This window comes from Pelobates fuscus, chromosome 4 (assembly GCF_036172605.1).
Source record: "Pelobates fuscus isolate aPelFus1 chromosome 4, aPelFus1.pri, whole genome shotgun sequence".
NCBI classification, from domain to species: Eukaryota; Metazoa; Chordata; class Amphibia; order Anura; family Pelobatidae; genus Pelobates; species Pelobates fuscus.
In genome coordinates this window covers 335,491,315-335,516,507 of record NC_086320.1, presented here as the reverse complement: position 1 = coordinate 335,516,507, position 25,193 = coordinate 335,491,315, and the positions used below count along the sequence as shown (strand labels likewise).

The window sequence follows — 25,193 nt, the reverse complement described above, 5'->3', positions numbered from 1 at the left end:
CATTCCAGAAGTTTGGTCCTTAAGGGGTTAAATGGTAAATTTGATTTTATACTTTCCTATGGGGAGAGCATAATGTGCTCACAAGGTCTCCTGTCGGCGGAGGGACAGTTTCACCCCAGTACCGAGGGATATCCGCGCTGGAATATGGTGAGTTAAGGTGTTGTGTGTTTTTTTTTGGTTTGTTTGTTTTTAAACACTTTTCTCTGCTGGAGTGTGGGGGACCAGAGGTCACTATAGCGTTGGGAATAACGCTATACAGGGTGGCCCGTATGTCCCTACCCATCCATATATCTTATGTATCCAGTGTATCTGTGTGCTGGATGGGTAGGGACTTATGGGCCACCCTGTAGAATCCTTTTAACTCGCCTACATGTGGGGGGTGTACAAAACAGGTCTATGGAAAAACCTGTAAGATCAGGCAGAATCTTCCACAGACCTTTTCACATAATGAGTGACAGATGATGGCATATGGTAATTCAAGCAGTTCAATGAGGCTCTGAATATTGCCTTTTTCTAAAACATATGCATAGAAACATAGAATGTGACGGCAGATAAGAACCATTCGGCCCATCTAGTCTGCCCAATTTTCTAAATACTTTTATTAGTCCCTGGCCTTATCTTATAGTTTAGGATAGCCTTATGCCTATCCCACGCATGCTTAAATGCCTTTACTGTGTTAACCTCTACCACTTCAGCTGGAAGGCTATTCCATGCATCCGCTACCCTCTCAGTAAAGTAATACTTCCTGATATTATTTTTAAACGTTTGGCCCTCTAATTTAAGACTGTCCTCTTGTTGTGGTAGTCCTTATTTGTCTAGTGTATATCTTGCGCTTGCATTTTAAATTCACTTATATTCCACCACAATATACAGTAAGTAAGATTCTAACAGATGACCGTGCCTAAGGGCTAAAGTTAGACCTACTAACACAGAAATAGTCTTTTGGTCTTCAAACTAAAAGGACCTTCCTAAGCAAAATGGCCTTTACACATCATTGCAAGGATTATAGTGTAAAGTGTCTTAGGGCTCTGTCCCCCAGTATGGCAGGCTTTTTTTTTTTTTTTTTTAAAGCCGGATGACAAACTAGGAGCCTTCTTTTAGCAAAGGTTGTATAGTGCATAAATGAGAGGTTCTGTTTAGGAGACTGAAGTCAAATGAGACTGCTAGTTGAGCGCCTGTTTAGGAGACGCTTTGTATACCTGGAGCCTTAATTTAACAATTTTGTGCAGAATTTTTTTTTTTTTTTTTTTTACTTAGATTGCCAAGCTCCGTCAGCAGCTCCAGCGCACAAAGAACAGCAATCGTCATGTCAAAGAGAAAGATGGTCAGCTGCCTCCTCTCCAGGGTAACCACGCCAGTCATTCCCAGGTAACTACCGTTCTTTAATTCATTTTACTTCTTGGCCAGTTTGGGATGACCATTGTCAGATTTTTTTTTTAAGTCTCAATTTCTTAAAGGAACATGCCAAGCACCATAACCACTACACCCTGCCATGGTGGTTGTGGGGCTCTGGCATTATCTCAGGGTAAACAGATAAACTGAGGATTGTTTGATAACATGGGGAAAACGAGGTGCAAGAGGGTACTGAGAACAGCTCAAATTGCCTGCCCTTTGGTGCGTCCCCGCTCAGATCTCAAGCTGGTTTTAGTCTATCTTTTAACCATTACAAAAATCCAGGGCCATTTGCATATCCGACTTAATCAAGATAATATACGGAGGAGGTCTCCTCTGTTTCCTTGCATACACTTGCTTATAACTGAAATACACACAAATACAGGTGTACAGGAACCTAGAATGAAAATAACAACCCATATATTACGCTATAATCAATTTTAAGATTTAATTTATTTATTTTTAGCAAAAAATGAGCAAGCCATGGTGCATAGTTTCCCATACATCTCCAAGTGCGTAACTTTTGTTTTGTTTTTTAAACCAAAAGGCTTATTTACTGTTTAATTATTGTGCTTTGAAGACTTCTGCCTTTTTTATTTTCAAAAAGCCCCTAAAGTCGTCTTTCACCAGAACAACTACGATGAGGTGTAGTGGGTACGCTGCTTAGTGTCCCTGTCATTTACGGACTATTGACCGCATTAGAGATGGCAGAGAACTACTTTTTTAGATTATCTAGATTAATTTATTTGTAATAAAGCTAAACTTAATCCAAATTTAAAGCTCCACAAGTCAAATTGGAGTTGGTCAGGGCTGTTGCTTTCTTCATGATAAAGTGCAATCAAGATGATTTTTTTTATTTTTTATTTGTAGATACAATGAAATGTTATGTAGATTTAAATAAATAAAAATAAAAATAAAAAAATGATATGAATACTACCAGGTCTTTGCCAACCTGCACAGTCTCCAGAGATCCCTCATGCAGGTTTTGCATTAACCTTCCATTAAACTTCCCAAGACCTGGACAAGGAAGCACCTCTAGTGGCCGTCTGAGTGACTTCCACTAGAGGTGTTACTAGGCTGCAGTGTTTACATTGAAAATACTGCAGGGACTGACTGTAGGAACCAAAACCTTAAGCTGTAGCTGTTCTGGAGACTAGAGTGTCCCTTTGAGTGTCCCTTTAAGTGTCTGAAGCCTGGCTACGTATCGATAATTTGTCTTCTAGATGCTCTGTACATATGCCACCCAAGGCTTTATATCTAAAACAGTGAATTTTATTTTATTTGTGGTTGTAATGTTTGGAGGTGTCCCTAGTTATGGTCATTTTAACTTGTGTAGGACCAGAACATTTAGAAAGGATGGAGCTCTATTCAAGCTTCACAGCTTTTGTCAACTTCTCTTGACCCCGAATATGTGTTCTTTCATCCCTCCAGCAATGTGTTATGTCCCCAATAATGTCATCCATGAACTGCTGATGTGCATGATTTGATGCACATACCCAGATATGTTGAAATTATTTGATTTCCAGGTGCAGCCATCTTAAAAATTAAAAATGTAAAAAAAAAAAAAGATGGCGGAGAGGAGTCCCAGAGGTACCTGTAATACATCAATAGCAGTAAGTGAAGTCTGTCATGGGTCCAAAAAAGGTTACGGGGTGGAAGGGATGCACTGGTGCTTCAGCTTTTAGAAAAGGGATCCATCCATACCATGACAGTCTCTTAAAGGAGAGTGTTCTGCTTAAATTGTGTGGTCTTTCTTCAAATATTGTTCAATGTCTGTGAATCTGAATGTTTATCCAACACACACTATTTATATTTATTTTAATAAAGGATTCATCAGTGTGATAGGCTATGTTTTTAGTTAACAAAACATTTTCGGTTTAACAGTTTTCATAGTGAAGTGTGGTTTCCTGCTTTGCAAACAAAACCTCCTTGTGTGTGTGAAGTTTGTGTTGGCCTATCATTGTGTAACTGGGTATTTTGCAGACAGCTAAAACATGAAATTCTGATGTTCTACACCCAAGGTGAGTGAGATTATGTAAACTGGTTAGGTGGAAGTTAAACATTTCTTGCCTTGTTTTTTAACAGTTGACCATATGACTGGTTACATTATTTTATTTCATATAGACAAGTTCTAACTTGTCTGCAGTATTTAAGAATCACTTTGTCCATTGTGTCTACAGTTTTAAATTTGGCAAATACTAATAACAATTACCATTGTTTTTCTGCTCTCAGAAACCATGACTTTTTAAAAATTGTTATTTATGTTTCAATACTCTGATCTTTATCTCTGAAAAATCTATACTTTTCTGGTTTTGTCCCAGTTCCCGCTCTCTGGTTTGAGAGGTATGGGGGGTGGGGGGGGGTTGTTAATTTGGAAAATTCATCTTTCTTAAAAATAACTGAGCAATAATCCTATTTAAATTGACTTCCTCTAATGCTGCTAATTTTTTTTTTTTTTTTTTTTTTTTAATTCCTACTTTTTACTAAATCTTGCTTTGTGTGTTCAGGGAGGTGTCCATAGAAATATCGACAGTGGTTGGCTGTATCACCGGTCACAAGGTGTTGCTAAAATGGGGAGTTGTGATGGGCAGAAATGGCTTCCAATAGTTTCATGCTGCAAAAGTGGTTATATAGACAGTTACTGGTGACTTCTTAAAAAGTATCTTTGCGTGCACTGTTAATTACACCAGCACAGTGCATGGATTATCTGTTATCTACTTCAAGGGGATTGCTGTACTTCACATTTTGTGGTTATTCTAAAAATTGCAAATCCCAGCCTTTATTAAAAAAGTGTGTGTATTTTTTTTGCCAAAGTAAGAATTGTCAAAGGGAAAAAAGTTGAGCTCTTGTAAAAGGCCTTATCTTTTTGCTTGATTCAACTTTATATCTTATTTTGATATAAATATAAACACAAACCTGTATCCCTGACAATATAGGCGTAAATTCACATTTTAGGTTCCTAGTTCTGGTGACTATAGTGTCCCTTTAAGCTTCCCTTTTTAGAATGGGCTAGTCATGGAAGTTTATTCACTTGCATTATAAACATGTGTGTAATTTGAAATGCAAAAGACACTTAAGACGCACCCATCACCTGATAATACAGCTGTGTGCTTGGCAAATTGCCATTTAGTCCAGGTCTTATCAATAGCTGTACAGTCACTAGGGGAGCTTTGTGTGTGTTAAAGTGACACTAATCTTTGTCTCCTCTGCATTGCTCATTATCTCTCTAATATAGAGCTGGATGGATGGACTTTGATTTAGATAGATGGTGGGGAAAAAATGTGTTTGAAAACCCCTTCCACTTGAAGTCTGTGGATAGTTAATGCAATGTTAAACAAAAATCTGCACACCAGTCAAGCCATAAGACTTACTTACTTTTCCAACAAAAATGACACATTTGCAGTGAGGTTACTACCGCAAAGAATTCTGGGCGGGCATATGCAAATTAGTTTAACAAAGACTCACATTTTTGCCTCATTCCATTTTAAACATGGATTCCTTTGAAATCTCTATAGCCTGTTCTCAACCCCATAGACAATGTTTCCTCAATTTTATTTTGAATATCTCTGGTGGGGTCCCGTTCCAACGGTTGGTAGGTGTTCTGATCTGATAGTTGTCCCCTCATTTCGTTTGCATAATATGTGTAGTCCATAATCACAATAACGCCACCGTTCACTGCTGAGCGTATAATTATCTGACAATTCTTTAAAACCTTAAGGACAGCAGGCGTCCACGTCCTGGCCACTTGCCGGCGATCCCACACTGGCGATCGCGATGGGGGGGCTTACCTGGCATCTGAGGGTGTCCCCCCCCTCCCCCCCCCCCCCTGCTGCCGATCTGGCCCTCCTTGGCCATGTGATCGCGAGAACCTCACGATCACATGGGCGGAATAGCCGTCCATAGCAGTGCCAGCAGGGGAGTGCCGGGAATGACCGGTAGTCCCCCTGCTGCCTGTAGAAAGTTAAATAAAGGTAAAACTGTTTTTAAAATATATACTTGGATTTTATATATATTTTTATATATATGTCTGTCATTAAAAATAAATATATGTGTAATTTCATTCTATCTGTATTTTGAGATATACATACACACACTACCTTGCACACAGGCTACAAAATTCCGTGGCCGGGTGCACTGCCAGGGCTCCAATACCCAAATTGCAAAAGTAGGTGGCTGCACTCTGTCTTTAAATAAAAAAATTAACTTTTATTCCATTATCTTAAAAACTGGATCAACGTTTCAGTCCTCCTCAAAGACTTGAATCAGGATCATATGATCCTGATTCATCATTTATGATCCTGATTCATCATTTATGATCCTGATGAAAGTCCTTGAGGAGGATTGAAACGTTGATCCAGTTTTTAAGACAATGGAATAAGTTAATTTTTTTTTATTTAAAGACTGAGCGTGCAGCAACCTACTTTGGCTGGCTATCTGTCAACTAGTGGAGTAAAAGCTGCTAAGCACATGAAACGTGATTCCTATAAACCTTCAAACACAAATATTCTACAAAGTGTCAGCGTTTAACCCCGTTTAACATGTGACATGTCATGATTCCCTTTTATTCCAGACGTTTGGTCCTTAAGGGGTTAAAGTAGTTTTCTCCTTAATAAAAAGTATATATCATATTGCTTTTTTCTTTTTATTAAGGGGAAAACTACTATAAGCGCTGACTGTAGAATATATATGTATATATCACTATACCTAAACATAATTAAAAATCTATAATTTTGCGGAGCTAGCAGAGCAACGGAGCAGTCGCATCTCCTGGAGCTCCGGCTCTCACGAACCTTAACTATACCCTATACAAGGGAATCGGAACCCACAGAACCCACATACTGCACTACCAACAACAGGCCGAAAAACTAAAAAAGTGAAGGCTGACAAAGGCTCCCTCGGCAGGGATATTGGAGACATGCTGCGGAACTCACAACAGGCCGCATGGCCCAAAATGGCACCGACGGATGACTTCTCATATTCCTCCCTCGGAGGACTACACCGCAGACCTAATGGAAGGAGCCTCCTTCAGACCTGCACTGGACCGCAACATAAAACCAACCGGGGACCCGGTCACCGCGGACCAAATAAAAGAAATGCTGGCGGAGCTACGCAAGGGCCTGGCGGCCGACATGGCCTACTTTAAGGAGGCCATAGAAGGCGCGGCGGCCAAAATTGTCAAACTTGAAGCCTGCTCGAGTACACAGGACACCAGACTCACTAAGCTGGAACTAAGAGTGCTGGATTTGGAAGCACGGCAAGGCACCACTACCGACCGACTGGATGCCCTAGAGGACCAAAGAAGGCGATATAATGTAAAAATCCGGGGAATACCGGACACAGTCGCTCTCACGGAACTACCCCATTATATTTGGCGCTTCCTCGGGACCCTATTACCCCCAAAACAGGCTAAATCCATAAAGCTGGATGGATTTTTCCGCATTCCGAAGTCAGCACGGGCTCCTGCAAACGCAACTGCGGACCTGATACTACGTTTCCAGTCGCTGACAGATAAAACTTCCCTCCAGGCCGCGATAAAGGGGAAAACTCTCTTGCTGTTCGAGGGCACAGAACTAAAACTCTTCCCGGACCTTACCAGGAATACACTTACCTGGAGGAAATCACTTCAGCCGCTCCTACAGCATCTCCGGAACAGAGAGACCCCTTACCGCTGGGGAACACCGCGAGCAGTGTCCTTCACTCATGATGGGACCACCCACAAGGCTCAAAACTATGAAGACCTAGAATCTATCCTGACCGCAGCGGGAATCATACCAGCAGCACCGTCACCAGGTGCAGGACTGTCCGGGCTAAACCCTGCAAATATTCCGGAATTCACTCCGAGGGAGTCCCAGAGACCATCGCTTGCCAGGGGTACCACCTGAAATGCTGTAGGGCACCTGACTCGGGAGAACAATCTGCTCCGTTGCCCATGACGAACGTGGCCAACACACCTTGGGACTGCTATACCTTATACTAAAGTTGATGTTACTGTTTTACTTTCCTCCTTCCCTTTTTTTTTTTTTCTATTATGTTCTATCTTTGTATTAATTTCATGGTGCAAATTAGGCTGACTGCTTGCATAATTCACGATAGCCTTCCCCCTACGGGGCCCTACTGATGGCTAAACGGCACTAGCATATACTACATGATAACCTCACGCACGAGACATGAGAAATTCGCGAAGATAGGGGCCTCCACACTGAGTCCGCTAGATTGCCATTTATCTCGCATATTCACCGTACATATAACCACCCCCATGCCAGCATACAGGCGTCCTTAATCCAACGCTCAGACACTCACCTGACAGGCAGGTGGAGACACCCTAGGGGACCTATACTCACGAGGACCATAGCGGAGACCACACACCCACATAGGGTCACAGTGTCGACCTTCTAGACCACCTAACCAAATATAAATACAAAATGTGCACTGTTTAATAGTGCTACCTACGTTTCTGATTGTTAACATTTCGGCGGATGAGAGCTGTTGTGGCATTGTCTGCTACTGTGTTTATGTGCACAAAAAATAAAGAATTTAAAAAAAAATCTATAATTTTATTTTAAGTCTGTGCATATATTTACGTAATTTGACATAATTAATTGTATTAATTACAATTAACTTTCTAAGACACCATAAAACCTGTACATGGGGGGTATTGTTTTACTCTGGAGACGTCGCTGAACACAAATATTGGTGTTTTAAAACCGTAAACTAGATTACAACGATGATATCATCAATGAAAGTGACTATTTTGCGTTTTTTCACACACGTCACTTACAATGACTATATAATTGTTGTGATACATTTTACAGTTTTGAAACACTAATATTTGTGTTCAGCGAAGTGTCCCGAGTATAACAGTACCCTTCATGTACAGGTTTTATGGTGTTTTAGTCAAATATAAGGCTTGTCTTTCAGTTTTTTTCACATTGAAATTCGCCAGATTTGTTATGTTGCCTTTGAAACCATATGGTAGCCCAGGAATGAGAATTACCCCCATGATACCATTTGCAAAAGTAGACAACCCAAGATATTGCAAATGGGCTGTGTCCAGTCTTTTTTTTAGTAGCCACATAGTCACAAACACTGGCCAAAATTGGCGTTCAAATTAGTTTTTTGCATTTTTCACACACCAATATTAATGCTAACTTTTGGCCAGTGTTTGACCAAGTGGCTACTAAAAAAGACTGGACATACCCAACTTGCAATACCTTGGGTTGTCTTCTTTTGCAAATGGTATGCCATCATGGGGGTAATTCTCATTCCTGGGCTACCATACGGTCTCAAAGGCAACGTAACCAATCTGGCGAATTTCAATGTGAAAAGAAACTGAAAAATGTAACATGCTATATTTGACCTTGTAACTTCCCAAAACGCCATAAAACATGTACATAAGGGGGTATTGTTTTACACGTGTGACATCGCTGGAAACAAATGTGTATTTTATTGCAGTAAAAGCAAACCGCATTATGACATTCACCGGTAAAATGTCATGCAGAACTAAAAAAAAAAAAAATTTTAGTTTCTCAGTTTTTTTTATTTTATTTTATTCATATTACATTGTTTCATAGCTAAATATTTGATGTTAAATGAAAGCCCTATTTCTCCTGAATAAAATGATGTATAATAAGTGTGGGTGCACTTAATATGAAAGAGGTGAATTACGGTTGAACAGACATAGTCAAATTCAAAGTTCTGTTTACATTTTATCTTTATCAAAACGTGTACATTTGGCTCAGTCCTTAAGGGGCTAATCTACTATTAATCACACAGGAGGCTCCTGATGGTTCTAGAAGGCTATTTACAGAGCAGGAGATAATACATTCTAAATTAAACAGAATGTGCAATAAATAGTTTTTAAACATTGGATCTCTTTACAGGAAGTGTTTAGGAGGACTGTGTAGGTCACATACAGGAGGGAGGTGTGACTAGGGCTGTATAAACTAAGTAACGTATCACCTAAAATGGCAGAGCAGTGAGACTGCATGATCTATACACCAACACTGATTCATTAACTTAAAGTTCTTTTGGTGCCTATAATGTCCCTTTAATATTGATCAAATGAACAACCATATATTTTATCAGTGCAATAGTTGCCTTTTTTTCTGCTTTTTAAAAAATATACTCATTTTGGTGTTTTTGTTCTAAAGTTATCTCTTCAGATGATTGTCTATCATGTCAAAAGTGGTGTTTGCTACTCTTTTCAGAGAGTACAAGTGTGTTATGTCAGAATGTGTTCACCTTGAGCTTCAAACTTGTCTCGGTGCAGCTAGTGGCGAAAGGATCTGTACGGAGGCGTATAGAGCCATACACTTGGAATATTGCAAACCATGCTAAAATAGGAATTGAGGCATTCTTCAAGCTTATGAATTTGACCATGTGGAGGCCCCAGGGACAGACTATTAGGCTTTTTTTTTTTTTTTTTTTTTATGATTTTTAATTTGTTTACTTTCACTCTGTCTGGTCTGTTTTATTTTTAAACTGACATCTGTGTATTTTTATTATAGTAGCAACCTTGGCATCTGAGGCACATATGATTAATCATTTGAAAATACGCCACAGCTTATTTAAATATCTTTGCTACAGATACACGTCTACCCAAATTCAGTGGAATTTCTGAATGAGATTAAAGAGGTAGTTGTGCAGTAAACTAAAATAACATGTTTTATAGTTGAAGAAAAAAAATAATTCTTTCCAAAATCTTATCAAATACGTCCCATTGTAAGTATGCCAATAATAGCATGAGGCCTTCCAAACAAACCAGGCAGCAGTAGGATGTCCATGGCAGATTGTGTCTAGACTTGATGTTTAGAATTCTCTGTAGACCACAGCCCTTGAATGGACCTATGGCATTGTCTACACTTAGTTTTAACTTTATTTATTTTTCTCAACCCACTCTTAATTGTTCCAGTTGTGTCTGCCCTCCATTTGTAAACTGCTTGAAATAATTACGATTTGTTTTTTATTGTTATTGGGTTCGTGAAGGGTGCTCTGTCGTGTAAAATTTTAAAGATTGTGTGTGCATGCACATACATATTTCCCTCTCCCCAATTTCCTTTAAAGTAGAAAGGTAATTTTGCATTGTGCTTTTTGTTGCAGACTTCAGTATCCAGATCCATCCCCATGCCCACTGCGAGTATCTCCGTTCCAAAATCTGTAGGTTCAAGAACTCCATGTAATGTTGAAGGAATAAGTCCTGAACTTGAAAAAGTCTTCATTAAGGAATCTAGTGAAAAAGATGATGGAATAAAGGTATGGTCTTAATATACATTTTGGTCTTAATATACATTTTGGAATTACCTTTTTAAGAGCACCACTAAATTTGTATGAAACGAATTATATCCCTCTGCTATAGGAGACTTACAGGAGAATTCTGGTCTGAAAAAGTGGAATGTGACCCACTTCTCCTTAATGAGCAGGATAAACCTAATTTAAAAAAAAAAAAAAGTCCATCCTTTAGAATCTCTATTTAAAACTGTGCCTGTTTCAGTGCCTCACAACTTCACTAAAATAACATATCACAGATTGTACACACCCAGCAGCACTCATTCCAATATATTTGAAAACTCAGTACGATGTCCAGCAGGGAACAGTGGATTTGGTGGGTAGAGTCCGTCAGATCAGTCATTGAAAGAAATTCATTGGTCTGCACTGGGTGCTAGACAAAAAGATATATAAAAAAACAAAAACTGGGATCTCTGGCTACAATGGTTCAAGCTACCTAAACGCTGATATCTCAATCTATTAAATGTATTTTATAATATATGACTATGACTCGAATTGTACATGTTCCATACTACACTTCAGACAAAAAATTGCCCCCCCCCCCCCCCCCCCCCAAGGCATATCCTGTCACGTTTGTGTGAAAAGTTTTACTTAAAAGCTCCTTATTGCAGATACCCTCCCTGGTAGTCTTGCCATCTTTTGCATCTAATCTTTACCATCACTACATTAATATTGCAAAAGCAGCCCACACTTTCTCACTCTATATATTGTGTATCAGGGCTTACAAGGTTTATGCTACTAGTAAGGCTTTAAGTTACTTGCTGCAATAAGCCTTGTGGGCTCATGGCACACACGACTGGGGTTAATAACCTTTTCAAACAGTATCTGCTAACAGGTGGTAAAAGTGATGCAGCTTTGTAAAGCTATGTATAAACATTCTCATTGCAGTCCTCAGAAATTCCCGATGGACGTAGAGCACCATTGCCTTCCACTTATCGTAGCAGTAGCACTCGCAGCATTGACACACAGACTCCCTCTGTCCAAGAGAGGAGCAGCAGTTGCAGCAGCAACCATTCTCCTTGTGTTTCCCCTTCTTGTCCCCCGGGGTCACAGGAGGGAAGTCCATGCTCAACAGATGACTTGCTTTACGACCGTGACAAAGGTAAGCTTATACCAGTTGAAATTGCAGTTTTACATTATTTAATTTTTATTGTTGTGACGTGTTCAGTGTGAGTGTGTGTACATTTCTTCTCATTTCATTTGCCATGCTTTTTGTTTTTGTTCTTACTGCTTCCAAACATCTTCCATAAGTTGCTTCCAGAGCAATGTGGTTAATCACTAGACACGGACTTATGTTGAGATGATCAAATATGGACATTTTATGCTAAACGTGGCGGGTATATCTCCTGGCTTGAAAAATGTATTTTTTTTCCCCCTTCATTCTTATCTTGGTCCACACACACAACCCTTCCATGCTTTGTGAATAGCTTACTCTTTAGTAAGACTGCAACAGAGCCTTATACCATGCATCATTGAAGATCGTTTTTGTGGATGGAATGTCTAGGCCAGGGATAGGCAGCCTTCGGCACTCCAGATGTTGTGGACTACATCCCACATAATGCTGGCAAAGCATCATGGTAGTTGTAGTCCAAAACATCTGGAGTGCAGAAGGTTGCCTATGCCTGATCTAGACAGTCTTGCAAATTACCTGCTTTTTTGAAAGATGTAGAGCTATCCAAAGCATGATTGAATCGGAATGAAGGGGGGTAAAGAAGCAAGAGCTGTCCAAGTAGCTAGGAAGAGTTTCTTGGGCTAACAGCTGCTCAGCTCCTGATACACGCTAACAGAATGGAAGCTAAAGCATGCGTGTATGGTCGATGAGCTATAGCGTTCCAGAATGTTTACAAAAAAACTTTTTTAATCTAGTTTCCATAGTGGATAAACTGAAGATCTGCATGTGATTACGGCACACAAAGCTAAGATTGGCTGGAGTGGAGTAAATCTTTGCAGCGTTGAGACTCCATTGATTTTCTTGCACATGGACAATTTGTTCCCATCAGCAATAATGAGCGATGGCTTTTGGAACATGACCGGATGTAATAGCTAAAGCTTTGGCTGTATTCCTGACCCTATAGTGCTCCTTTAACCACATCTCAAACATGTATTCCTGACCCTATAGTGTTAAAACCACCATGTAGCCCACCTAAATATAGTAAAATCTTACTTGTATTTAAGTCTGCAGCTCCTGGCTCTGCCCCTGTTTACCTGTTTATTGCCTCTGTCTGCTGTCATCATCAGAAGTGCTGGTCTGAGCCAATCACCGTACTTCCCCATAGGATTGGCTGAGACTGTCAAGTAGGCCGATGAGGGGCCAGCACACGTAAAACACAGCCCTGTCCAATCAGCATCTCCTCATAGAGATTAATTGAATCAATGCATCTCTAGGAGGAAATCCTGTGTCTGCATGCAGAGGTTGGAGACACTGAATGGCAGTGCTGCTTACTCTGCAGCACTGGCCCAGGAAACACCTCTAGCAGCCATCTAAGGAGTGGCCAGTGGGGTTATCACTAGGCTGTAATGTAAACACTGCATTTTCTCTGAAAACTTCAGCATTTACAGCAAAAAGCCTGAAGAGAATGATTCTACTCAACAGAGCAAATGCAATAAGCTGTAGTTGCTCTGGTGACTATAGTGTCCCTTTAAAATTTGGCAAAATATTTTAGTCTGCTTTGTATGTATATCTGCTGATTGTACTAGAATTATGCAGTCTGTATAAGATTTACTTATTTTCTTCATCATAGTCCCGAACCATATGAAGAAATTCAGTGATAGTGCTGCTTTGTTTTCTATAGTTTGTAACTACCTAATATGTAGTGTCTTTTTCATTGCATCCTAACAGCATTTTTACCAATTTGCGATCTGGACTGAGTACTCTTACTGCAAATTAGCTATAAACCAGTGATTGTATGTGTTCATTCTTTAATATGCTGCAGATGGGGATCTTTATTCTGTGCATAATCTTGGTTGATGCATCACTTTGCAATGAATGTGTTACAAAAATCTTAAATGTAATATGCCCAATTGTGTTTCCGTTGTTAAGCAAAAATAGTCAGACATTGCAATTGTAAAGCTAGATTCTTTAAGGCCGTTAATACTACCTATTGTTTTCTTACACAATTAAGGTGTACATGCACAAGTCTCCTCTTAGTGGTGGAATATCTGGTGATCAAGTCATGATTGACTATGGAAATTCAGCCACACTTAATCCCGTGCATGTGTGCAGTGCTTAATTTGAGTGCTGTAAGTAAGCTGTATGAGCAATGGGTAACTCAATTTTGCCCTGGATCACCTTGGGTGTGGTTGCTCAAAGCAGCAGGTGGTTCCTTTTTTTTTTTTTTTTTTTTTTATCCTTCTTTAAAGCAAAGATTAGCTGGCACGAAAACTGTAATTTTCCATGCGGTCAAGACACTTTAAATCTGCTCTCTCTTTTGGAGGTCTTTGCAGATTTTACAGATGGTGACATTGCTGCATGGAGTGCAGTGGCCCAGGGATGCAGCAGAAGTTCTACTTGCCTAAAGCTGTCCCCCACGATTGTCACCAATTTCTTTCTTCAGCTTCTTGTTCTTAATCCACCAGGAAATGTATTCTTGTGCCAGTCAAATGTGAGCAGCATTGAACGCATTCAGCGGTGCCATGCTGTATGTGATGATTCCAAATGTGAAGCCCTGTGAAAATCAAAGATCTTAAATAAATTCCTCTTGTAACTGCGAGGCTGACACAGTAGAGGCATGGTCTCAGACAATTGTAAACTCTTGTTCGAGAAAAGAGAATGCATCGATGCACCACAACATTAATGTTTAAGATGTAGCTGCCTTGGTGCCAATTGTCCCTTTAATGTACTCGTCCTAGTTTAATACTTTATATCAGTATTGTGGTCAGTAAGTTTTTATGATGCTATTTACATTCAACATTTGCACCATAAACTAAACATTTTCTCCATTGTTACGAACGTCTGAAATAGGAACCACAAATGTTTGTGTATTCAGACCAACACCTTAACCACTTTTGTTCCACACCTTGACTGCCATACCAACAAGACAATTGACCAGCCTAATTGTTGCCACATACTTGTATAGTGTTTCTATTACATTCCGATCTTTGTTTTGTCTTTAGAGAATCCAATATTTGTTCCAACATACACTAAAAGTGTGATTGCAGTCTCCTTGGGACTTGTCCGGTGTAACATGAACTATTAAGTCAGTACAGATGAAAAATAGTGTCTCTGGTTGGAGACTTAATATGAATACGTGTGGTTTCAGTGTGTATGTGCTGAAAATAGTAGCTAAATTCGTTTAATCAGGTTATTCATTAAAGTGTAAGTCAAAGTGACTAGCTAATTTTGGAACAAAATGTTTCAGTTTAATTATACAGCCGTGGGACACAGATTGGTTATTTTTGCCTAAAATTTGAAACACACTTTAATTTAAGAATTTATTCTAGCGGAAAACCCAATTATCTAAATAGTCTTGTCTGATTTGGCCAACATTTGAATTTTGCTAAGCCTCTGGCAGGAAATGGTTTCTTTTTTGCAAACCCTATGGAACAGTTTGTGGGATCCAAGTCAACTGCTTAAAAATAATAATGTACAGAGAAAACCTCATTATAGGGTTATCTGTACTATAATCTGGTGTACTGAGAAAAAAAATCAATAAAAGAAAAACATTTAAGCCAGAATAGTAGAATTGATGGTTGGAAACGTTTTCAACTTTTCTTTTTTTGGCCTAAATGGTTTCAGATCCGTGTAAATGAACTCCATGGTGTGACCCAAAACGTTCTCTGCTGTGGACATTGTGTATACACGCACTCTGTTTCTGCATGAAGAATACTATACATGTGCTTTGCTTGTTTTTGCTTCTGCTTTGCTTTACTCATAGAAAGCTTAGCCAAACATTCCTTCTTCTTGAATACCAAGATAGAGCATAATTTTTTTTTATTTTTCAGCTGTAGTTACATGAAACTCTGATTATTTGGAAGACCAGTCTCTCAACTCTTGGCTCTCAATCACTAGTAATATCGCTGCTTTAAATTTTCAGACAGTGGGAGTAGCTCACCGCTGCCCAAGTATGCCTCATCTCCCAAACCAAACAACAGCTACATGTTCAAACGAGAGCCCCCAGAGGGATGTGAACGAGTGAAGGTCTTTGAGGAAATGTCGTAAGTAATGTATCTTTTTGTCGGCTGGTGGCTGCTAAGCACTAAAGTCTTTCTTCCGTGTTCAGCCTTTTAATGATTACGTAGACAAGTCCAGCTGATGTGCAGCTACAGACAAAGAGTCTACCAAACTGCTGCACTCCTTCTGTTTGCTTCCAATGTTTACAGTAAGCTTCAGTATGTTCTCTATAGGGGAAGCAAATGGTCAATGTATGTACAAAAAGGAAAAGGTATAATAGCACTTTTCCTTGACTGATTTCTCCTCAATGCGTTAGCCATGCTGGTTGCAATGTTAATGCTGCTCAATCTGTTCTTCAGCCACATTTCAATAAAGTTGTATGTTGCTGGCCTACGCTGGGGGAGATGTATAAATGTGCACAAATATTCACACCTACTTCTGTTGTAGGTAGAATATACAGGAAATACATTACTCAATCTGGATGCTTTTTAGAACGAACAAGTGAGGACAACTTTCAATTTATTAGTATTGAGTGGATGAAAAAATGTCAGTTCAGACCTTGGTATACACTGTGCAGAAGCAAAAATAGGAATCAGGGGCTCATGGTTAATGGTTTATACATCTCCTCCATTGTATTCTTCAAAGCAGTCAAGTTTTCCGAATTTTTTTTTTTCTTTTTTTTAAAAAGAACTGTTCTCTAAAAACAGAGCTGATTGCACTAATGTGCATGATGTTAACCACTGGGTGATTTGGTAATTTCCGGTCATTGAAATCAGCATGGACGTCTTTATTACAAACGTCACAATTTCTCAACATCCCTGCTAAAACATGACTTTCAATTTATTCTACATGTGTTTAAAATAGTAGTCTAAACCATTTTGAACTTTGCTAATCTGAGACATGTTGCACACCTCTTTTCAATGAGCAGACTGCTATATTGTATAACTTGCGATGTCCATGCCTGAAGGACCAATACTATACCACATTTTGAGGTGTGTTTGTTCAACCATGATTTTCCTCTTCCTCATTAAAGGAACCCTATAGTCACCTAGACCATTTTAGCTTAATGATGTGGTCTGGGTGCAGTGTACCGGTCGTCCTAACCCTGCAAAGTAGAACATTGTGTTTTTTTTTTTGTTTTGTGTTTTATATAAAGAAACTGCAATGTTTATATTGCTGGGTTTAGTTAACCTCTAGTGGCTGAGGTGAGCAGCACAATGGAACTCTTTGTGCTTGAAAAGGGTACTTACAAAAAAAACACTTTTTTTTTATATATTTTTAAAAATTTAATTACGGAGGGGGAGACCGGACTACAAATAGGGACGGGCACTATAGGGTTGGGAATAGAGAACTGTTTTCCGAACACTTTAGTGATCCTTTAACTATGCCCACACATGTACCTTTTTTTTGTCCAAATATCCTGGTACATTACTCTGTGAGAGTCACACTTAATCATGAAAGGCCCTGGGTTACCTAATGGATTAAAGTGCACTTGGCCAACACTTTAATTACTGTGTAATGCTATTTTCAATGAATTATTTTTGGCAGGAGAGTTCAGACAGTTTGAGGGCTGAGGAGACTGGTCAACTGATCTTCACGCATCCCCATAGCTAACCATAGTATAGTGAGGGTGACACTTTGCGTTAATTGATAAATGGGTTAAATGTATTTTGAATGTAAATCAGGGCTTGGGAGACCATTAGTGAAAGATGACCTGATTTTTACTAATATCAAAGTCTCGCTCTCAATCAGTTTAGTACTAGCATTGCTATCTAGACCATTTCCCTGCATGCAGTTTCACTCTTTGTGGAGTCTGAAACGAATAGTTGCAATTACTCTTTCACCCTGATGTATTGACATATTAATGGTCATTTGAACCAATTTGGGGTGAAGGGGAGATGTGCATAATTCTAACGTCCTAATACTTTAATCCTATTTCTAGTAACTTCCATTGACATTTGAAATGTGTCTAGTTTCTTATGCCATGATATACAATGTTACGGATTCTAAATGGTAGAATGCTGTAGATTTAAAAAGGACGCTATAGTCACCAAAACAACTTTAGCTTAATGAAGCAGTTTTGTGTATAGATCATGCCCCTGCAGCTTCACTGTTCAATTCAGTCATTTAGGAGTTAAATCACTTTGTTTATACAGCTCTAGTCACACCTCCCTGCATGTGACTTACACAGCCTTCCTAAACACTTCCTGTAAAAAGCTATTTAAAGTTTACACTTCTTTTATTGAACATTCTGTTTAATCACACACTGGAGGCTCCTGCAAGGTCTAGCAAGCTATTAGCAGAGCAGACAATGCATTCTAAATTAAAGTTCAGAGAAAAAAATGGGTCGCAAGAGAATACTGAGAACGGGCAGCAACTGAAATAGCCTGCCCTTCGGTCGGTCACCGCTCAGTTCTCAAGCTGTTTTTTGCTCATCTTGTGCCATTACAGAGAGAACTTCTCTGAAACATCTCAGACTGGTCCCACCCATACGGGCAGTCCAGATCCGAAATGCCAGCAAGTTCCCTCTGCACGAGAGACACAGCAACCCCAGACGATCGTTTCAGCCTTGTAAGGCATCATCAGTGAGGCATAGCTGATATCTCCCTAGGCACCGTGAGCAAGGGGTCCACGTCTGGATTATCCCTTAAACTTGTGGAGAGAAAAAAATGGGTCGCAAGAGAATATAATAAATTAAAGTTCAATTTACATGTGAATGAAAATGGAACCTTTTTTTTTTCTTAACAGGCTGTGTCAGTCACAGCCAGGGGAGGTGTAGCTAGGGCTGCATGAACAGAAACAAAAGCGATTTAACTCCTAAATGGCAGTGAGACTGCTTGAGCATGATCTATACATCAAACCTGCTTTATTAAGCTAAAATTTGTAGGCAAATATGGTGTCCCTTTAATGTCTACAGCAAAGCATAGGGACGTAATGTGAAAGACTGAAGCCATCTGAGGGCAAAGTAGTGGCAGTTAATGAATCCCTCAACAGTATTCTTTTTTGTGGCAATTCTACACATTCTAAATATACATTTTGTAACCAGGTTTCTAGAAATGGCATGAATTTTTGTCTATGCAAGCAGTCCTCTTATGTCTGCTTGGCCTACCCTTTGAAACATGGTCATATTGGGAGGAATGACCATGTTTGATAATTTGCCTTCATTTTATGTTTGTTAAATATCTCCTTCTGATCATTGAACACATGCAAGAAAAGAAAGGTGAATGATGGCATCTTGAGAGAGTAACGGTGCAGAATTGTCTTGAAATGGATGTAGCTTTCTTTCCACTTGCTTCCGCAGCACATCTCCCCTCACTGAACACTTTTAGCCTTTAGTGAATTGAGTAAGAAAGAACTACCCCAACATAAAGTTAACTGTTCCTTAATATATAGATTTGAACAAAAATTAATGAATATTGCCCACTGCTAGCAAGTGTTCGGTTTCTTTGAAAACCAATATTGGCTTATCTTGCAACACAAAAAAATAATCTGCAATGCTAGTGTTTTATCGGAAATCTAATTGTGATTTGATGTTTGGCATTTATTTCATTAGTATGAGATTGTCATGTTCGATCACAACAAAAACCTAAATGAAAATATTTAATAAATGCTCTCCTTTCAAAACTTGAAGAAAGGATTATTACATTAAAAACCGTTCCGAGGTTACTGTACTCCTTCAAAGAGACACTGTGGTACAAAGAAAGCATTTTCAAACTCAGTGAGATGAAATGGCTAACACTGAAAGGATGGCCAGATTCAGAGATTTCCAGGCACGATAACTTTTTAAAGGGGAACTATAGTGCCAGGAAAACAAACTTTTTCTCTGTCAAGACCCCCTCACGCGGCACTGAAGGGTTTCATAAACCCTTTAGTCACTTACCTGGGTCCAGCTCTGATGTCCCTCGGCGGTGGCTCAGCTCTGCCGTGCTTGCATTAGGATCTCCCCATAGGACAGCATTATTCAATGCCTTCCTATACGTATTCCAGCGATGCTGGAAGTCCTCATGTATAGTCGTCTAAGAAGCCTGAAGACCTCAGCCACTAGAGGAGGAGTTAACCCTAGCAGTTATTGCAGTTTTATCAAAACTGTAATTACCATTTTAGGGTTAAGGGTGATGGGAGTTGGCACCTAGACCACTTCAATGAGCTGAAGTGGTCTGGGTGCCTACAGTCTCCCGTTAACACTGAAGGAAATTCGATGTATGCCCACAGTCCGGCCTCTACTGGAGGTGTGGCTAAGGCACAGATTAAACATTTCCTTCTAGTCTTTGTTTCATACATGCAATGGGCACTGTGATAAGCTAAAAGCAGTCTGACACGCTCAGCCAGCCATATCTGCTCAGGCTGCTTGTCATTAGCCCAAGCAGCACAGAGGGGATAGGTTGCTGGGGACTCTGGTTTAGATAATATAGACAATTTATTGCTCGATGGAAAGATTGCACCAGGGGACTCCTGACTCTAACCATTTCTATTGGTTAATCCTTTTCAATGCCTACGTTGTCCCTTTAAGTAGACTTTAGACTCATTTATGCCTAATCTGAGCCAGTTTGTGTGTTTTTTTTTTTTGTTTTGTTTTTTATCACCCATCTAACTGCCACCAAAACAGAATTTTAACCTGAAATTTCCCTCATGTTCCAAACTTCTATAATATTGAAATATTAGATGTTAGATATTAGAATTTCACATTTCCTTTAACATTATAGATCTGTATGTGATTTGTTTTTGTGCTAAACAATTTAGCAGTAACAGTCTGGTGACCATGAAAATGTTATTTAATGTGTGCATCCTTCCCACACCTTTGCGGTTATGGAAGATGTTTGCCAGAGGGAAGAATATCCTCCCATCTTTCATTACCATTACAGCCATATTAAACATGATCAGTGTTTCTTGCATTACAAATTATTAAACTGTTTTAGATTTATATACAGTCTTAACTATGAAACTCTTTTTTTTCTTTCTTTTTTCCCCCTCTGCTTTCCAGGACACGTCAACCAGCCTCTCCCGCTCTCTTTTCATGCCCCGACAAAAACAAGGTTAATTTTATTCCCACAGGATCAGCTTTCTGCCCTGTGAAACTCTTAGGTCCCCTGTTGCCTGCTTCTGATCTAACGCTCAAGAACCTTCCAAATAATGTTCAAAGCTCAGGTGTGAGCAGTGTGACCATTGAACACCTTTCATCTCAGGTCTCTTCCTCCTCTCTGTCAGAAAACGCCACCAGCATAGACAACTGCGAGACCAATGGCCGTGTATCGTCCCAAGACCTACAGCTTGTGGTGGAACAGCTGACTGAAGATCAGGTTTCATCATCTTCTCCTAATCCTAACCATGTACTTTAATTCCTGACAGAGCAGGTCTCTGTTTCAACAAGCTGACTTGAATCCATGTTACAAAACTTTTGCATGTGGATTGGTAAACCCTAATTAACAAAAAAATAATACTGCTTAGAGCAAATTATTCTATATGCCAATGTTTATCTTGGACCTTACTTTTTTTTTTTTTTTTTTGGTGGTTTTTCTTTTCTCTTGAGTAGTGATAATTTGTGCAAAACTCGCACCGGTATTATTTAATCTATTTCAGTGTGGACTATGCATTTCAAAGTATGTCTGAACAGGTAAATCTGCTTTCCGTGTGCTCAAACTTTACAGTAATCATAAGCTCTATCAGCAAATCAAAGCCTGTCTACGCCGAGAATTGTCTTGCTGTGTTGTGTTCTATGGAGAATACTGTACTTCAGGATTGTGTTTACAATTGAGCTAGATGTCTGACATCTCTAGTCAGTTAGGTGAATGAGTAGTCTGATATGGACTCCATTACAGGCACCTCTGATACTAAAGTGATACAAATATGTAATGCAAAAATAAACTCAACGGCCACATCAATTGCACAGTGCCCGTCCTAAGGCCTAGCTTTCAGGTACTTCTTTCGAAGTTATAAAACTCAGGTAACTTGGAATGTAAACCACATTGGAATTATCAATCCTTACTGCTTAAAAGAAGCTCAAAATTGAGTTGCGAGATTCTATTATATGCACATATTATTTTTTTATTTTTTTTTTCCCTTGCGGCATTCCACCATCTTGGAGTCCTATCCAGGTGGAACGTTCTAGACACTGCTCATCTAGAGGAACCAGCAAACCTTGTAATTCAAATGTCATAGTTCTTTGTATTTATTTTCTTTCCAGAATGGTCTTGAAGACTCTTGGCTACTGCAAAGTTCTAGTACATGTACACACACTTTTCAGTGCTTGTCAGATGTATAAAGTTTCCTACAAGGGCCACTGGCTATTTATTTGGATCTCCTGCTCAACCAATGTTTCCTCTTTAAATAGTGTAAAAAAGTCCCTTGTAAGCTGAAAACCAAGTTAATGCCTAGTTTCTTTAGTGTTTCATTTTTTTAAATTTTTTTTTTAAAGCTGACTTGTACAGCTGTTTTTATTTAAATGTACTTTTCTTTTTTTTTTTTTTTTTTTTTTTTTTTTACAAATTAGGCGTTTTGATAAATGGCACAAGCAATACAATGAACTCTTGCTAATCAAAATGTCACAAAAGCACCCTAGTGGTGGTCTCTATTTTTATAGTTCGTGCTGCGATGTGTAAACTTTGCTACTGTCTGATAATACATACCCTGTTCTGTACATGTTTGTTTTATTCTGTCAGTGTTGGTTCATTATGGCTATGCCATGACCCGTACCAAATTTCTGAGAATTGGCATTAATTGCAGTTGTCAATGTACAGAATAATTGATCCCATTCACACAATATTTAGTTTGTGATATATGCACAGTGATCTATCTCCCTGTAAAATGTTGCCTTGCCCATTATGTGTGTTTTATATTTTATTTCACTGTCGCACATTGTTTGACTAGAAATTACAGCGTATGATCCTAGGTGGAGAATAAAATATTTAATTTTTTTTTTTCTATTTATATTTTTATAAGTCTTTAGGCGAAAGTAGCAAATTATTCTTTTTCTTTGTGTGTTTCTACTTTGCTAAAGCCAGTTCATACAGTATTTAGAAACACTGCAGAAAATGGCACTAATTGCAACATATCTCAGGTCTGTGTAAGAAATAAAATAAAAACCTTTAAATTAATCACACGATAACTGTGGATAGATACGTGGAAATATTGAAGTACAACTCTGGTTATATTTTTTTCATGTTGAGATTCAGTACAGTATTCCCAATACTTACATTTTGATTCCTAGAATTGTACCATGACCGATTAAGGGTTAAAATGACATTCCTACATATTCTGAAACGATTACATTGATAAATTGTCCTCCTTTTCTATGTGAAACTAGATATAAAATGTATCTGTGCACATTTTCTTGTCTGCTTATTCTGTGTGATCAATCAAGGTTGTAGAAGGAAACAAATCCAAACACTCTGTAAAAGTTCTAGAACCTTAGCTTCAGTGTATTCAGGAAAAAAGTAGACATTTTGTTAAATATCGATTAAAGATTTGTACATAATTACTGTTATTTCTAGCCAATGTGCTGAACAGTATTCCAGTTACCACACAACATTGCTTCAGAGAAAAGACCTGTGTGGCTTTTGTTTTGTATTTTTTCAGTATAGAAGTTCTTGTGTCTTTATTTAAATAAAGTTATTAGTAAAATGCAAATCTCTTGTCTGTGATTTAATGTGAATTGCACTGTTTAAATAAAATATTTGCTCCATGACTGGATTTCATTTGGTAAAGGACAAGTAATAACCGAATAGACATGGCTTTTACATTTAAAAAAAAAAAAGCACCTAAACTTGCCAATGTGTCAGCTAAGCCTCCTGCCTGTTTGAGCACAAAGAAGCAAAGTTGGATTAATGGTGAGTGTGATAAAGTGGCAATAATGGAATAATATGGTTAAAGGACCACTATAGTCACCCAGACCACTTCAGCTCAATGAAGAGGTCTGTGTGCCAGGTCCCCCAGGTCTTAACCCTGCAGCTGTAAACAGCAGTTTCCGAGAAACTGCTATATTTACATTGCAGGGTTAATCCAGCCTCTAGTGGCTGTCTTACTGACAGCCGCTAGAGGCGCTTCCGCGGCGCTCAATGCAAAAATCGCATTGAGCACGCAGAACGTCATAGGAAAGCATTGAGTAATGCTTCCCTATAGGCGGTTTGAACGCACATGCGGCTCTGGTCGCGTATTTGTGCATTCAACTTCACTCTGGAGCGGACGTCTGAGGGGGAGGAGAGGTTATCAGCGCCAAGGGATCCTGGCGCTGAATTAAGGTAAGTGGCTGAAGGGATTTTAACCCGTTCAGCCCATCAGGAGGGGGCCCTGTGAGTGGCGGGTACCAAAGGACTATATAGTGCCATGAAAACAAGTTTGTTTTCCTGGCTCTTTAGTGGACCTTTAAATGAGACCTTTCTTGTTGAGTTTGGCATTACTTTTAGGGTTAGAATCTGGGTTGGTTTCAGCCTTAGATTTACCCATAAAATTATTAACCTACATGTTATTGCTGCTTAATACTACTCCCTTATGTAAAAGGTACACTATGGTCGTCAAACAACTTTACCTTAAAGGGAAACTATTCATCAAAAATACTTTAGCTAAATGAAGCAGTATGAGGTATAGATAATGCCTCTTAGCATTGAAACCTATGTAGGAGTTAAATCACTTTTGTTTCGTTTTATGCAGCCCTAGCCACAGCTCCCTTGGCTGTCACTCACACAGCCTGCATGGAAAAAAGTTTAATTTTTAATCGGATGTAACTTACTTTAAAAGTGTGTGTTTTTTTTTTTTTTTAAATCTCCAGCATTATAAATTGAGCTACATACAGGAGACTCCTGTAGGGTCTAGCAAGCTATTAGCAGAGCATGAGAAGAAATTTGAAATTAAAACCAGATTTGCAATAAAAGTGTAAACTTTAGATGACTGTTTAGAGGAAGTGCTTAGGAAGCTTGTATACGTCACATGCTGGGAGGTGTGACTAGAGGGGCAGGGCATGATCTATACACCAAAACTTCATTAAGCTAGTTGTTTTGGTGACTATAGTGTCCCTTAAAATGTTTTTGTATAAAGATCATGCCGCTGCAGTTTAGGTGATAGATCACTTTGTTTATGCAACCTTAGTCACACCTCTCTGCATGTGACTTGCACAGGCTTCTCAAAAAGATCTGTTTAAATTTTATTGCATGACCTGCTCACTATGAAATTATTTGAAATTCTTCAATAAAAAAAAAAATACATGAAAATAAATTCTAAATTAAACATTAATAAATTATATAAAAGGGATACAGAAAGAGGTGGAAAAGGGTTTTCCATCCACAAATATATATTTACAACAATATAGTTTACACAAAAAGATGAATACAAATAACATTGTACTTTAGTAGTGATGTTCCGAACGGTTCGCTGGCAAACATAGCTTGTTCGCGTAAGCCACGGATGGCGACCATAT

The 25,193-nt window shown here is 39.0% G+C and overlaps 1 protein-coding gene across 1 annotated transcript in view; it reads left to right on the top strand.

Annotated features, from left to right (window-relative positions):
- GLCCI1 (glucocorticoid induced 1) overlaps positions 1-23,410 on the top strand; it is a 54,456-nt gene extending 31,046 nt beyond the window's left edge. Inside the window, exons 4-8 of the mRNA XM_063452425.1 lie at positions 1,258-1,368; positions 10,492-10,644; positions 11,566-11,779; positions 15,711-15,831; positions 20,769-23,410. Coding sequence (XP_063308495.1) covers positions 1,258-1,368; positions 10,492-10,644; positions 11,566-11,779; positions 15,711-15,831; positions 20,769-21,123 — 954 coding nt within the window. The 3' untranslated portion in view covers positions 21,124-23,410. The remainder of the gene's footprint in view (positions 1-1,257; positions 1,369-10,491; positions 10,645-11,565; positions 11,780-15,710; positions 15,832-20,768) is intronic.
- The last annotated feature ends 1,783 nt before the right edge of the window (positions 23,411-25,193 follow it).